The following is a 14,598-nucleotide window of genomic DNA, read 5'->3' as shown; positions in this document are numbered from 1 at the left end:
TAGTTGTACATCGTCTTTGGTCCAGCAGGTGGCGCTTTGCCCTCAGCTGAGTCAGACTAAAAGGAGGTCAGCTCTGAAGAGGATGCTAGCTCGCTGCACAACACACACACACACACACACACACACACACACACACACACACACACACACACACACACACACACACACACACACACACACACACACAAACAGAGTTTTCCATCCATGGCTTCCTTTATCTTACTCAGTTTTTCATCTGTTGTCTTCTGTCTATCTCAGAAACGGTATAGCTTTCTCTCGAGGTTTGGTTTACATCATTTGGCATCATCCACTGCCCACTGGCATAAAAAAAAATATACCTTTCAACTTCTTTCTTTTTTTCATTCTCCAGCCATCTTCTTCTCTCTCTCTCTGAGTCTGCAGTCATTCATGCCACATCCCATGAAAACTCTTCTCCTCATCCTCTCTAGTTGCAACATCAACATACTGCATCCCCCACAGATTTTCTCTTGCGTTCATTCACTTCACATACACTTCACTCTTTCCTACAGTACCTCTCTGCATGGCATCAATGATATACATCTTCCTCTTCATATTCAGTAATAAAATACATTTCTTAGACCCGCAGCATCACTACTTGTTAAGCTTAATGTCTTTGATCCTTACTTCATGAGTCTATACAGTCATTACCTATGGTCCCTGCAAGTTCTTCAACTGAGGATATTTGATATGTAGACTGAAGTTACTCCATACTGTACAGTACATTTTGGCAACCATCCAAGAGGGTTGAACTCTAGTTTTCCATATTGTTGTTAATGGTACCATCAGAGTTGAATTCAATATTTTATAAGAATAATATGTTTTAAGACTGTAGCTAATTTATTTAAAGGGGAATAATTCTGATGTTTTTTGAGGGTTTTCTTGAGTCTACTATTTTCCAACCACTGACAATGGCCTTTACAGGAAGACTGGAATAACAAATGATAATGCTAGCCTGGCACGCGCCGTAATAACATATAATTCATGCACAAATGATGTGCTATGTAGAGAAACAATTAACATTTTAATATGTATTCATTCCACTACTCAACTGTTCAGGTGTAAAAGGGAGCTTACATATTATGCCACATTTGAGGCAATGAAGAAAATCAGACACCAACCAGTCCAATCAACAAGGCAGAAGAATGGAACTGGTTAATAGGGAAGCCATTGTTTACAAAAGCCAGGGCCGTATTTTCTGTACCACTGATAACAGTGAAGTTATGTCTGAGAATTTAAGGGGTTTAATAACAAGTTGAGGAATTAACGAGTTTGCATTTTACCCGCAAACTACACATGGAGTCTGATATTTTGCAGACAAAAGATTGGCACATTTGATTGTATTTAGATAATCAATATGAATGTAAATTAAAATATAACAAATGGAATGTTAAGATTTAAGCATTTGGGGAGACAAAATTACATAATTGAACAACTGTAAAAATAATGATTTTGTTTTTAGTAGTTCATCAAAAATGTCTTCAGGTGTTAGGTGACACTGGTGGTACTTCTTTTTGGTGTTAATGACCTCCGCAACAACATTAACTATGTTTTACATGCACACTAATATTACATTATTTTTCTGAATATGACAATATTCCAAATTTGATACGGTTCATGTAAACCTTTTGTATTCCGAATTAGGCCACAATACAATTTGCTGCATTTTTTGGAGTACATTTTTATGATAATGCGGAGTGATTTCTTTGTTGTTTTCTGTTTCTGTTTTGTGCTCGTCTCCTTTAAGGGTGATGACACACTGAATCATCTCTGTGGGTTCAATATCAACTTGCACTTGTGGTTCATACGTCAGTAAGGATAACAGTGAGCTGGGCAATACGATGGCACTGTTTGGACTGAACAGATGAACTAATCACAACAGATGAACACAGCAGGCTCTGCTCATTACATTTGAAAACCAAAATGGCAGACCGGACAGTTCTTACAGTTTACTGTGTGAGACGCAGCCATATTGACATCAGAACTGCAGACAGTAGAAAATCCAGGGTATGAAACTTGGGATTATTTCACTCATTAAATAAAAGCTTTTAATATAAATCTTGTTATTTTAAGTTGGAATCAGTTGTCTGAAAAACCCTTACTTGCCAAACAGTCTGGACAGAGTATTTTTAGATCAAAGACTCCATAGTGCAGAACCATGTGAGAGCGTGCATAAAGGCCCATTACGACACATGAATATGGATTCAGGAGCACTAGACAACGCTGGCATTTGTGTTTCTCTTTTCCTATCTTTGATTTCATGGAGTATTTTAATTTTTTTTTTTTCTTTTTGTGTTTTTCTTTGTTTAGCAAATGTAGATCCATTGTTTCCAAAAGAACGCAGCTCAGGTACAGATTGAGGTTTGCGACGATAAATCTCTCTTGGTGCTGCCTTTGATGGCGAGCCAGTTTCGTCATGCACGGTCGGCTGCAGCTGTTTATAACGTATGACTCAAGCAATATGATTAGATGAGGAAGAACATCATTTATCACAGCCGCCTCCATTCCACCTGACGCATACGAAAATGAAAATAGTCTGCACGGATGCCCCTGATCCTATATGGCTTACAGACGTAAGTGTGTTTAGATATGCCCTAATTGTCTATATAATGCAGTAAGTAGGTTATTGTATGAACAAAAAAAGAAAAGCAGAGTGTTCAACTTCCATAATTGACCGTCTGCTGGACTAGAAGTTTAGAAGATGTGGGGGGGAAAAAAGAGTTAGAGCTGTAGAAACCAGGAGTGTTCAGGCAGATGTGAATGCGACGTCTGTTATTTTCCCCAGAGAAAACCTTTTTTGTTGCTTTAAGCTCTTGGCACCTTGACAACACACAATTACATTATCTAGGACGAATAGGTTGACCTGTGTGCACAAGGCAATGATGAGTTCAGAATTACATGAGTGTTATTCCTCTGTGCTATAGACCTCCATTGTTGCATAGCTGTGTTAACAGAGTGTACGTACAGTATCTGGAGGGCGGAGATCTTGTCTTTGAGCACTTCCTGGGCTTTGTTGAAGTCTGACAGCATGTTCTGCGTCTCTCTGCTGTGGACGGCGCTCATTTCGGCGAGCTCCCTCTCGTGCCTCTTTGTCAACTCTTGTTCGTGAGCCCTGAGGAGAGAGAAGAGCGGACAGTTGAGTTTCTAAGTGTCTGTTAATATCACTTAAGAGGACACCTCAAATGTGATTCTTGTGAAACAGACTTAACCGCAACTTAAACTGGCTACAATCTAATCTACAAAATATGGATGACGATTCAAACTCAACTGGCTGTGGTATGAGAGCGATAATACACTCTGAAATGTCCTGATATAGACAATAAAAGAGTCAACACTGTGCAGTGGTGTGAAGGGGTATTCAGATCCTATACTTAGGTAAAAAGTAGCAACTCAATCATGAAAAAATACTATAATACAAATAAATCCTACTTAATAAAAAGTACAGAAATATTTTCAGATAAATTGACTAAATATCAAAAGTAAAAGTACTCATTAGGCAGCAGAATTACTCCGTGCAGTGTTGTATTATTATGTATTATATTATTATTACAGATGCATTAACATACACAGCATTTTAATGTACAACAACGCATCATAGGCCTTAGTGGTCCCCTAATACTGTATCTGAAGTCTCTTTTATATAGACCTTAGTGGTCCCCTAATACTGTATCTGAAGTCTCTTTCCCGAAATTCAGTCTTGGTGCAGAATTACAGCCACTAGAGCCAGTCCCACAATGAGCTTTCCTTAGGATGTGCCATTTCTGTGTCTGTAGCTATTGAGGAGGAGAGAGGGGGGGCAAGGTGGAGGGTGGGGTGTGGCCTTGACCAACTGCCATGCTTCGTTTGTTTGAAAGCCATGATGTCTCTCTCTCTCTCATGGGTGGGCCAAATTCTCTGGGTGGGTAAAGCAGAGAAAGGGGAGGTAACCTTTCCCCTTATGATGCCATATAAAGGGAATATTCCAGATCGGCCCATCTGAGCTTTCATTTTCTCAAAGGCAGAGCAGGATACCCAGGGCTCGGTTTACACCTATCACCATTTCTAGCCACTGGGGGACCATAGGCAGGCTGGGGGAACTCACATTAATGTTAAAAAACCTTTCATGCCATGGGACCTTTAAGTACTTCAGTAAATGTACTTTCTAGGATTTCTTTACCTGTAGCTTGTGTTTGTATATAAAGACACTTTGTTAGTTTATAATGCACACGACAAAATAATTATTGAAGTACAAACTGTATTAAATTGAAGTTTGAGACCATTATTGTTACGTGTCATGTTTTTGACTAAAGACCAATTTGTACACGTAAAACTAAATCCTTCCTATTCACGAAGCCGTTTGAACGAAGCCATAACAGTGACATCACGCTTCAAGCTTTAGGACCAGAGTAAACCACTGACCGAAATGCCCTCGGCAGCTCAGGAATAAAACACATTTCTAAACGGTTGACATTTCCCTTTAAGACTTAATCAGGACCTGCAGACTCTCCTCTCTCTGCCCATCTCTCCCAGGAGAAGTGAACATAATGGATTGTTCCACAGAGGAAACGTTGGTGAGATAATAGAAAAGGGAGATGGATGCGCAGAATTAATTCCTAGAACATAATCGCACAAATTAGATAGAAATGTGACTTTTTTGAGTTTGCACAAAATAATAGCAGAACACATTAAGACAACGTGAAAGTGCAACAAAACATAAATGTGGTATGACATGTATGTATACTTGATGTACAACATAAAGTAAAACATATACACACATGTGTAATAAATTCTTCTTTCTATTAAATATGTTCAATCTGCACATGTTGAGGGCTTTGCTACGGGAGGAAAGAAGCTGAAGAAAGAGGAGGATGACGGGAAATGGGAATAAAAGATGATAATTAAATGAGGAGTAGAAAAAGGCTGATGAAAGGGATGTGAGGGATGAAGGAGAAACATGGATGTCTGTCTCCCTCTCACTCTGACTGGGCCGACTCTCCCTGAGGGGCACACATCTTATCTCTCTCTGCTTCCTCTTTATTTATTTATCTGCCTATTTTTATCCCTGTGACCAGGATTCAGACGTGGGAGTTACGTAACAGAGGGAGAAATGTGCATCGCATGGGCCTGCCGGCACAGAGAGAGAGAGAGAGAGAGAGAGAGAGAAAAAAAAAAAAAAAAAAAAAAAAAAAAAAAAAAAAAAAAAAAACAAGACAAAAAAAACACACCCCACAAAAAAAAAAAAAAAAAAAAAAAACCCCCCCACCCACAGTCATCAAACACACACACACATGAAGAGAAAACTTCAAACACACACAACTATCCATCTAATGAGCAGCTGGACCACATTAGCCACACAGCACTTTAAAAAATTCATGACATGCCGCAGGGGACAACATGATTATAGATTCCATTTTTCTTTTACCCTAAATAACCTTCACATCTCCTAATCAATGGGCTCCTGACACTGGTCGAGAGAGAGAGAGAGAGGTTTGGGGCTTTTATTTCCCTCACTTTCATCTCACTGTGTTTTCACGATGACTGGAGTAGAGTAGGGTTGCAGAAACTATCGTCATCCGAATATAATAAGACAAGTCAAATTTACCAACATGCACTGATGACGGGAGAGCAGAAAGAGTTGAGTGTGGGCATTTCTGTGTGTTTTCTGTGTCGAGGCTATCCTGAAATGTCAGTGATAATGTGTTATTAATGCTGTTGGTGTTGCTACTCTGTACTGTACTGTATTCACCTAAAATGATCGTTCAGCATTTTGGTGGTGAATCACTGTATTCACTTTCTTTCCGAGCGTGAGAGGAGAAGATCGATACCACTCTCAGACATAAGAGTGGTATCAATCTTCTCATCGGATTCTAGGAGAGAAAGCACGTACGAGTATTTCCCAAAATGTTGAAGTATTTCTTCGGAACCTACATTTATGGTCCTTAAAACTCAAAACACCACCACATCAGAAGTGCTTATCGCCAAAATGCAGGCAAAGAAAAGGAAAAGTAGGGAACTTAAGTAGCACCACTCTCAAATCATGGAAAAATATTCAGCAGTTTGGTTGCCAGGTTACAGCGTATCATGCATTGTGAACACAGTGCTAAAAAAGTCCAACTGTGTGACCATGAATATTTCAGCAACAAAATCTGAAACACAGAAAAGAGGACTCATCTTATATCAGACATGAATAAAAAGAATGATCAGTTTGGCAGCTACTGGCTTTTACAAGGATATGAAGAGTAAGAAAAAGTCACATTTGTAATATAAATGATGGCACATTAACGAACCAACATGGCAGGGTTATTCAGATCAATCTGTGCTTTCAATTGCAACTTAAACTTGACATAAATAAAGCAAAATTAGTGTATTACTATCGAGTCTATCATCAATCAATCTCTCTATTAGCCAAAGTTTGAACCAAGGCTTTCATTTCAGTATTCTATTGTTCCCGTATTTCAGTGCTGAGTCATACCCAGTCTCGCATTGCCAGACCTTCCTCCACAGCGCTGCGGAGGAAGGTCTGGCTAATCCATACAACAATCTGGAATGGGAGAAAAACGTGCTGTGGTTTATTGGCATTTCTATAAACCAATCACAATCGTCTTGGGCGGCGCTAAGCGCCGGACGGAGCAACGGTGCCTCTGCAAAATAGCCTCGGGAAGGAACTTGTTTTGGTGGAACATGTGCACGTAGGGAGGCGAGCTCTAGATTTAAAATGGCTTTGAGTGTGTGATGAGAATTTTACTAAAAAAAAAGATAAATATAATTTGATTGTCGGTTCTAGCTCGGAGGATGTTTCCCGAATCGACCGGAGTTTAGAATGCCAACACAAAGAAAGCGGCATTTTTGGCCGGATGTCCGTTACCTTCCCCTTTCTTTGTGTTGGAATTCTAAACTCCGGTGGATTTATCTATGGTTAACCGTTCCTCAGATCTCTGCAGGGTAAATCCAGATAGCTAGCTAGACTATCTGTCCAATCTGAGTTTTCTGTCGCACGACTAAAACAACTTTTTAACGTACACGTGTTCCACCAAAACAAATTCCTTCCCGAGGCTATTTTGCAGAGGCACATTTTTATTGGGTCTGGAGCTTAGCGCCGCCCAAGATGATGTGATTGGTTTAGAGAAACGGCAATAAACCAGAGCACGTTTCTTTTCCCATCCCGGAATGCTGTGTGGACTAGCCAGACCCTCCTCCGCGGCGCTGTGGAGGAAGGTCTGGCAATGCGAGACTACACCTGAACAATCCTGTAAATGAAACGTCCTCGATATATAGGCTAAGTCATACCTGATCTGCTGATTGGCTTCGCTGCGGATCTTGAGCACCTCCTTGCCCTTGAGCTCCAGCTCTTTAGTCAGAGTGCTGATATTCTCGTTGAGCGTGTGGATCTGGTGATCCAGCTGAGCGATGTGGTTCTTCCTCCTGGAGACCTCCTCCTGGAGCTCAGTGATCCGGCTCAACAACTCACGCTCCTGGAAGAAGAAAATAAAATGAATTTCCATTTTCACGGTTTAAAGAGTTAATATCCAACAGTGTTATCCGTCCAGTAATGCTTTTAATTACTTCTTGAAAAGCAAAAATCAAAGACATAGCAATTTCTATCTCAGCAACAATCAGTTGAGACCTCAGGGATGTCATCTTTACATGAACTGAGAGGCACTGCATGTCTTATATATTTAAGTTACTCCAAGTTAAATCATCCAGCATCGAGATTCAATGTTAAAATTGGTGTATAATATAACATATTCATGCTGTAAGCATTATGTTTTCCGTTTATTATTGGCCTGTATTAATTGAAATAGCAAGACAACACACATGTGTACAGCTTTTACAGAATTGTGAGGCATTGTGAGTAAACTTAAAATGTTTAAACCTTTACCTTAATGAGGTAAAACTATCAAGAGAATAAACTGAACAGATGAGACAATGAATATAGCTATGTGGACAAAAAATGTTTCTCCATGCATTTAAGTGATCTGTCTTTGTGACATTGTAAACAATGTGCATTGTTTTTTATTTATTTATTTTTTACCTTTATTTATTCAGGGAAAGTTCACTGAGAGGAAGCCTCTCTTTTGCAGGAACCCCCTGATCACATTCACACAGTTACACATTCATTGTAGTTATTAGTGAAGCTTCTTAAAATAGTTTTGGTTGCTTGGTACATGTACTGTATTCTATTTTATGTAAATGTGGGTGGACAACATTTTAAAATAATCCATAAAATTCAACAGCATCACAAAAAATCAACACCTTTCTGAGACAGTTTGAACAACTGAAAAACTGAATATGATAAGCTTCAGAAACACAGGCTTTAGTGGAAGGCTGTTGCGTTAGATTACACTGGGTGTACAGTACATAATAAGATAGCAACTCAGTATATTGTTCTGATTTTGACTATTGTCTCTACTTGTATTATGACAGTATAACAAATAAACTGGAACTAAAACTAAACACATTTTTGGGCAGAGTGTTTGAAACACTACTGTTTCTTATTGACAGCACAAACTAAATAATTATATGAGTCAAAGTTGCAAAATGGCTGTTAAATGCTGATAAACTGACAATGAGTGTTAATGAATAAACTGACAGTGAATGGTAATATTCATTGTCATTGACTCTCAAACAATGAATCCTCATAAATACCAATGTGTAGACAATTACAAATTACAATCTATGCTGTAGACTAAGCCACTCTTGCTGTTCTCATGAATGCGCTGTATGGTTCCAGTATGAATTATAATATGTATTGCACTTGACTTTAATACTTAAAGGATTACTTTGCTGGTTTTAAACAAGCTCTGTGCCATCTTTGTGTGGGCAGTGTTCATCTAAAAACACAGCCCACACTGCCATGACACAGAGCTGTATTTAAATCAGCAACATATCTCTTTGAGGGCAACTTTAGAAAAGGCTTGGATAGAAGTGTTATGATGACATCTCTTAGATCTTTGATTTGTAAAGGTTATTGTGTGTTATGAGTTTTGCTCTGCTGGTGGCTAATGCAAAGCAACCTGCTACGTTGTACAGTACGTATCGGCTCACATGTCAACTGTTATTACATCATACGTTAAAAATCAAATTCATTTATAAATGACAAAAACACAATTCCAATCAACATCAGCAGGAATGCAGGTGCTTGTCTGAATAACTCAGTCATGACTTATCATAGTTCTCCACATAACTGAATGACGTCCATATAAACCAACTGTCCAAAATGACTCACAACCCCCGCAGAGCTGCCCTTTTCTTCTGAGCTCCACAGTGACACAAAATCTGGCTTACATCAGCTGGGATTTCAAAGTGAGAAAATGATTTTCTCAACAGGGGGGGAGTGAACAATGCATAGGTTCAATCAAACACTCACATGAAGACCACACACAAACTGCCTGATTTTACAATGAGTCCAGTTTCATAGAGATTTCGCTTAAATGAGTGGCTCGCTATTTCTAAAACCTGGTATATAATTATAGTTTTTAAAGGTTCTTAAGATTTCAGTCCAGTTTGATGAAGAAGTATTTAAGTTGTTGTTGTTTGTTGCAGTACAGGACTGTGATGAAGAATAGATTAATGCGTCCTGTTTAAAGATAAGGCTGACAATATTCTATATTTTTCTTATTGTCGACAAATATCCCATAAAAACTATACCAAAAATAAATTGGTCCCTCTAACTTAGGCCTGATATATTTCTTATTCCTCTGTGCCGTAGAGTTCCATTATTGTTCAAATTAATAACAGGGAGCCACACTGTTGCACTGGGTGACGTGTTCCTTAATTATGATGAACATGGACACAAGAGGACCAAATGTTTATTAATCCCCGGATGAAAATAGTCCCCAACAAAAACACTATTAACTCCTGTTTGGGTAATGTTTCATAAAAACTACAGCACCCAGCTGTGTGAGAAAATAACAAAGCAATTTTTAAAAATTAAACTAAGCATGTGAGAGAGTTATAAAGATGTATAACTACAGCAGGGACCAGTGGGCTCAGGGCCACAGACAGACCAACCCTATGCTTTTGGATACTTCAACACACATCAGATTACAAATGAAAATGTCAAACCAAGAAGTGCAAAGAAAGATAGACTCATGACAAATTAATTGAATCTGTCTTCCCACTTCACCAAAAACAGACACTAAAAACAAGATGTTGGGCCCTATCTTACACCTGGTGTCTTATGCTAGTTTAAGACCGACGCAGTTGTCGATTTTGGGGGCAGTGGTGGCCTAAAGGTTAGAGACGTGAGCTTGTGATCGGGAGGCCGTCGGTTCAATCCCCAGACCGACAGGATAAAATCTGGGTGGGGAAAGTGAAAGAACAGTGCTTGTCCCTCCCTCATTACCACCACTGAGGTGCCCTTGAGCAAGGCCCTTAACCCCAACCGCTCCAGTGGAGCTGCTCAGTGGCCAGCAGATCAGACTGTGGTTGTACTGGGCAGCTTCCAGGTATGAATGTGGAACTGTGTGAATGTGATCAGGGCGTTCCTGCAAAAGAGAGGCTGCCTCTCAGTGAACCTTCCCCGAATAAATAAAGGTTAAAAAAAAAAAAAATGTAAATAGCAAATGCACCTTCGCCCATCTGTGCGCCCATTGGCGTACTGGTCTTACAGGGAGGTGTATTCAGGTGCATTCTTGGTGTATTGCTATCCTGAGGCAGCGGGAAATTATCGCGCCATTGACCAACAAAAACCTTTTCTAAAGTCAATAACGCAGCATTTCATTGTTATTTTAAAGGTGCTCTAAGCGATGTTGGGTGACGTTACGTCTTGTTGACGTTCAAAGTATTTTCAAACAAAATGGAGACTAGCTCGCGCCTCCCTCCTCCTCATCCTGTCCCCTCCCTTCTGTGCTTCAGCGCACTATTCTGCTTGCTCGCTTTCACTTCACGCACAAGCAGATTAGTTTATTCTCCTGAAAGTCTCTCCTTCCTGTTTAGCAAATCTGCCATCATAATAGCAATGGCTTTTATAAAAACGCCTGGCTTTTAAAGGGAATGGGAGATGACACTCTGATTGATTTATTGCATGTTACGCCCAAAACACACCTATGATTAATTAAGACACTAAGTACAACGAAATTGAACCATGCACCTGGCGCACAGACCCTTCTTTCCAGCGTTAAACTAGCAAAAGTGGATTTGTAAATGCACCTGAGCCATGTGCTTCACGCTGTGCGCTTAGATCGTTAAATTAGGGCCCGTCATTTTCTGGGAAGTAACCAAAAAGAATCCTGCACATTGTTGGTCCCTTGTACTCATTTTATTAACATCTTTTTGGTCTGAATTTTACCTGATACAGGTCTAAGAACTGAACTAGTATTATTAAAGTGACTTTTTGTTCCAATGAACCTACAAATAAGATTGTTTTGCTGTGCAGTAAAGAACGTTGTTGGCATTATTAAAATGAACTGACTTTATTGGATTTCAAAAGTTCAAAACAGCTTTATCTTGTCATAAGGATCCCTCAGCCATCACCACGCAAAGCTGCCAAGTTCAGTTTTAAAATCCACACCATGATGGAAGCAGAGTGGGCCTTGTTTGCCAAATTGATCATTATGATTAGAGACTTCAATGAAGAGGCAAAGATGTGATGTGAAGAGGGACATTTAACTCCATCAGAATCATATTAAATATTGTCAGGTTACTGTCTACTAATGATTATCCACTCTGCAAACATCTCATTCCACATGCCTCTATAACAATTTATGCCAAGGGCTGTGTTCATATATCCAAAAGCCATAATCTTGTATAATAGCCCCATGGTCGCAACCTTCTGTCCCACTATCTGTCTCTATCTGAGTCTCTTTGCTGTCCATAAACCTTGCGGTGCAATTAAACACAATGGGGACAGGGCAAATTAATCTTTAATGACTCATTTACTCATTTTACTCTCCATCTCGTCAAACTCCTGGCTTCATTCTAGGGATGAGAGGAGGCACAAAAGCAAAAAAAGGATGACAGACTAAAAGAAAAGAACAAAGAAGAAAGAGCATACATTTTCATTGTATTCAGGATGATTTGAAGTATGTATTGGATGGGGACTTTTTTAATTACAGCAGATATGTCTGTTTGATGTTCAAATTCATGGCAGGCGACCGGTGAGATAAAACTGCTGGCGTGTTGACTGTGTGCTGGTTTAATCTCTCACGTTGTGTCTGTCACTCTGTCATTATCCCTTTCTAATCTCACTTTCTCGCCAAACTGCTTTGTTAAGCAAACAGCACTGTAAAGGAGAATATGTGCACCATCTTTATTTTTTGCTCTTTTGCCAGACACACTCTATATTCACATTTTTAATTCTTAGAAAAATAAATAAAGTTATTCAAATATTTATCAGGGGAGGACATTAGCTGGCCGAATCTCTGGACTGAAATAGGGTGGGCTTTTCTGATCTACTGAAAATGGAAAAATGTATTAAAGATGATGGGTGGAAATTACCTGGCTGCTATCATCCATCCAGTACGACAGATAGCAGAACTAATTAGTACTACACTGTTTTTTTTTAAACTTTTTTATAGAATCCCTTAAATGTAAACCTGTTTTTACATTTCAAGGGACAATTGTAGTGTCGCACTGTCTAAATGACCATTCACAGGCCTTTAGAGTCTGTCAACAGTAGGATGGATCTACTGCAACACACTGAATAATCCTCTGGCTTAAAGCTTTAGTGCATCACTTTTTTATATTAATGAACGTCTGTTACATTCAAGCCGTTGCCAAATGAGTTGCTACAAAGCTAATTAAGACTCTCAGCTCCACAAAACTCTGTATTTCTCAGTTCAGAAATTGGTGTCGTCCAACGACTTTCGCGCGCAGAAACTCAAGTGAAGATAATGACCTCTTCTGAAGAGTCCATCGTGGTTCTTTAATCCTCTGTGTCCTCCTTGGCTGCTAGCAACTGCTTCATAACTTATAATTCCTCATGAGGTACACACAGAAACTATGCAGTATAGCTTTAAACTTGATCCTAGGGCTGGTCGATTTTGGGGTAAAAAATAAAAATCCCAATTATTTTGGTCGATATTGAAATCACGATTACTCATTGACTTTTGGAAAGATGTTGCAATTAATGAATTTAAAAAACAGTGAAACAGTTAAACAACAGTGAAAACACCTTGAACTGTGAAATTTCCCTTGATACTTTTTCGTTTTGGAATTCCCCTTCAGAACACAAGACAAAATAAGAATTTACTTGCAAAACGAAATGTGCAAAATAATCGCTCTTCTCGATTACTAGTTTTTGTGATCGTAAATCGTAATCGATACTTGATCCAATTCAAAAGATATGTTCTCAATCAGCTTCTAGTGTGAGTGATGGGGTCCCACATGAACAAAATATTCTCTGCCTTAGTTTGAGCAGTTACAGTTACTTCACATGAAACATTTCTGTAGTTTCTATACTTTCTGTGTGCTCTCCTCACTAGTTGAAGTGGGATTTCTTTGCCCTGGGTTTGCCTCTCAAACTACTTACAGTCCACTCCACCTTATCACTGGAGGTTGTTGAAGCTGAATGCAGCCTGAGAGGGAGACAGCAGACACTACTCAGGGCTGACATGAGCACTGCCACCGCCTCAGCTTTATTCATATTTTCATTTATTTACATATTTTTCTAAAGAGATGCTAGAATTAAGCATCAATTAAATCAGGAAAGATGCAAAAAAAACTTAACCTATCATGAAGTATCACTATCAGAGTAATGGAACATGATGACGGGCTGTGCATTAACAACCCAGAGATTTACATTACATTTATATTTCTATTTTATTTATTGAAAGCACAATAACCAATTTTTATTATAAAACTAAACCTACATCCTTGAGAGAAATATGTTTTCAGAGGCTTCAAAGTTTCTAGAGATTAGAAAAGTATCTTTGCCACTATCAGGTCTGCCCATTAATAAACAACTAGATCCGAATCACAACTGCACAATTAATGCAAAAACAATGAGAGAGGAGAGGAAAAAAAACGAGACAAAAGAGACAGCTTATCTAAGATGCTTTGCATATATTGATAAAATAATAATAATTTCAAGTTCAGAGAGAAAGAAACACTTTGTCAAAAACAATAAAAGTTACATCAAAAATAGAACAATGTCATGGAAATAGAACAGAATAGATATCGGTTGTCAAGAGATGCTGATGATGTGATAATTGATCAGACAGCTCTGGTAGATCAAACGAGTGAAGTATCTCCAGGGAGACAGATGACAATGTGTTCACGCACGCACACACACACACACACACACACACACACACACACACACACACACACACACACACACACACCCTGTACTTCATCAGCCTCCTTCTCCCCGTCTGTTAAGTAATTGGAGGCACAAAAACATTATTTAACACAGCGTGACAACTGTCTGCAGCTGAGCTCTTCAAGTCTGATGACTCAACTCAAGAAGTTTCAGTTTCTGTGCCATTAGGACTCCGGCGCAAGGAATTAACGTAAACACAAACTCTCTGTCTCTGTTTCTGTCTCTAATGTTGTACATGCAGCGTTTTGACCCAAAAGAAAATCCACTTGGTCAAAGCACAAAGGGAGTCAAATAGAACTCGTAATAGTAGATGGTGAAAGGCCAGAAAGGTTAAAGTC

The 14,598-nt window shown here is 39.1% G+C and overlaps 1 protein-coding gene across 5 annotated transcripts in view; it reads right to left on the bottom strand.

Moving 5' to 3' along the window:
• The window catches only part of fam184ab (family with sequence similarity 184 member Ab), a 176,219-nt gene that overhangs the window by 23,339 nt on the left and 138,282 nt on the right, over positions 1-14,598 (bottom strand). For all 5 annotated transcript variants that reach the window (XM_039782367.1, XM_039782369.1, XM_039782368.1 and 2 more), the window contains exons 17-18: positions 7,285-7,469; positions 2,984-3,130 (exon numbers count right to left, since the gene is read on the bottom strand). In XM_039782367.1, the coding sequence (XP_039638301.1) occupies positions 2,984-3,130; positions 7,285-7,469 (332 nt within the window). The remainder of the gene's footprint in view (positions 1-2,983; positions 3,131-7,284; positions 7,470-14,598) is intronic.

This window comes from Perca fluviatilis, chromosome 18 (genome assembly GCF_010015445.1).
Source record: "Perca fluviatilis chromosome 18, GENO_Pfluv_1.0, whole genome shotgun sequence".
Classification (NCBI taxonomy): domain Eukaryota; kingdom Metazoa; phylum Chordata; class Actinopteri; order Perciformes; family Percidae; genus Perca; species Perca fluviatilis.
This window is presented reverse-complemented; position numbering and strand designations above follow the sequence as displayed.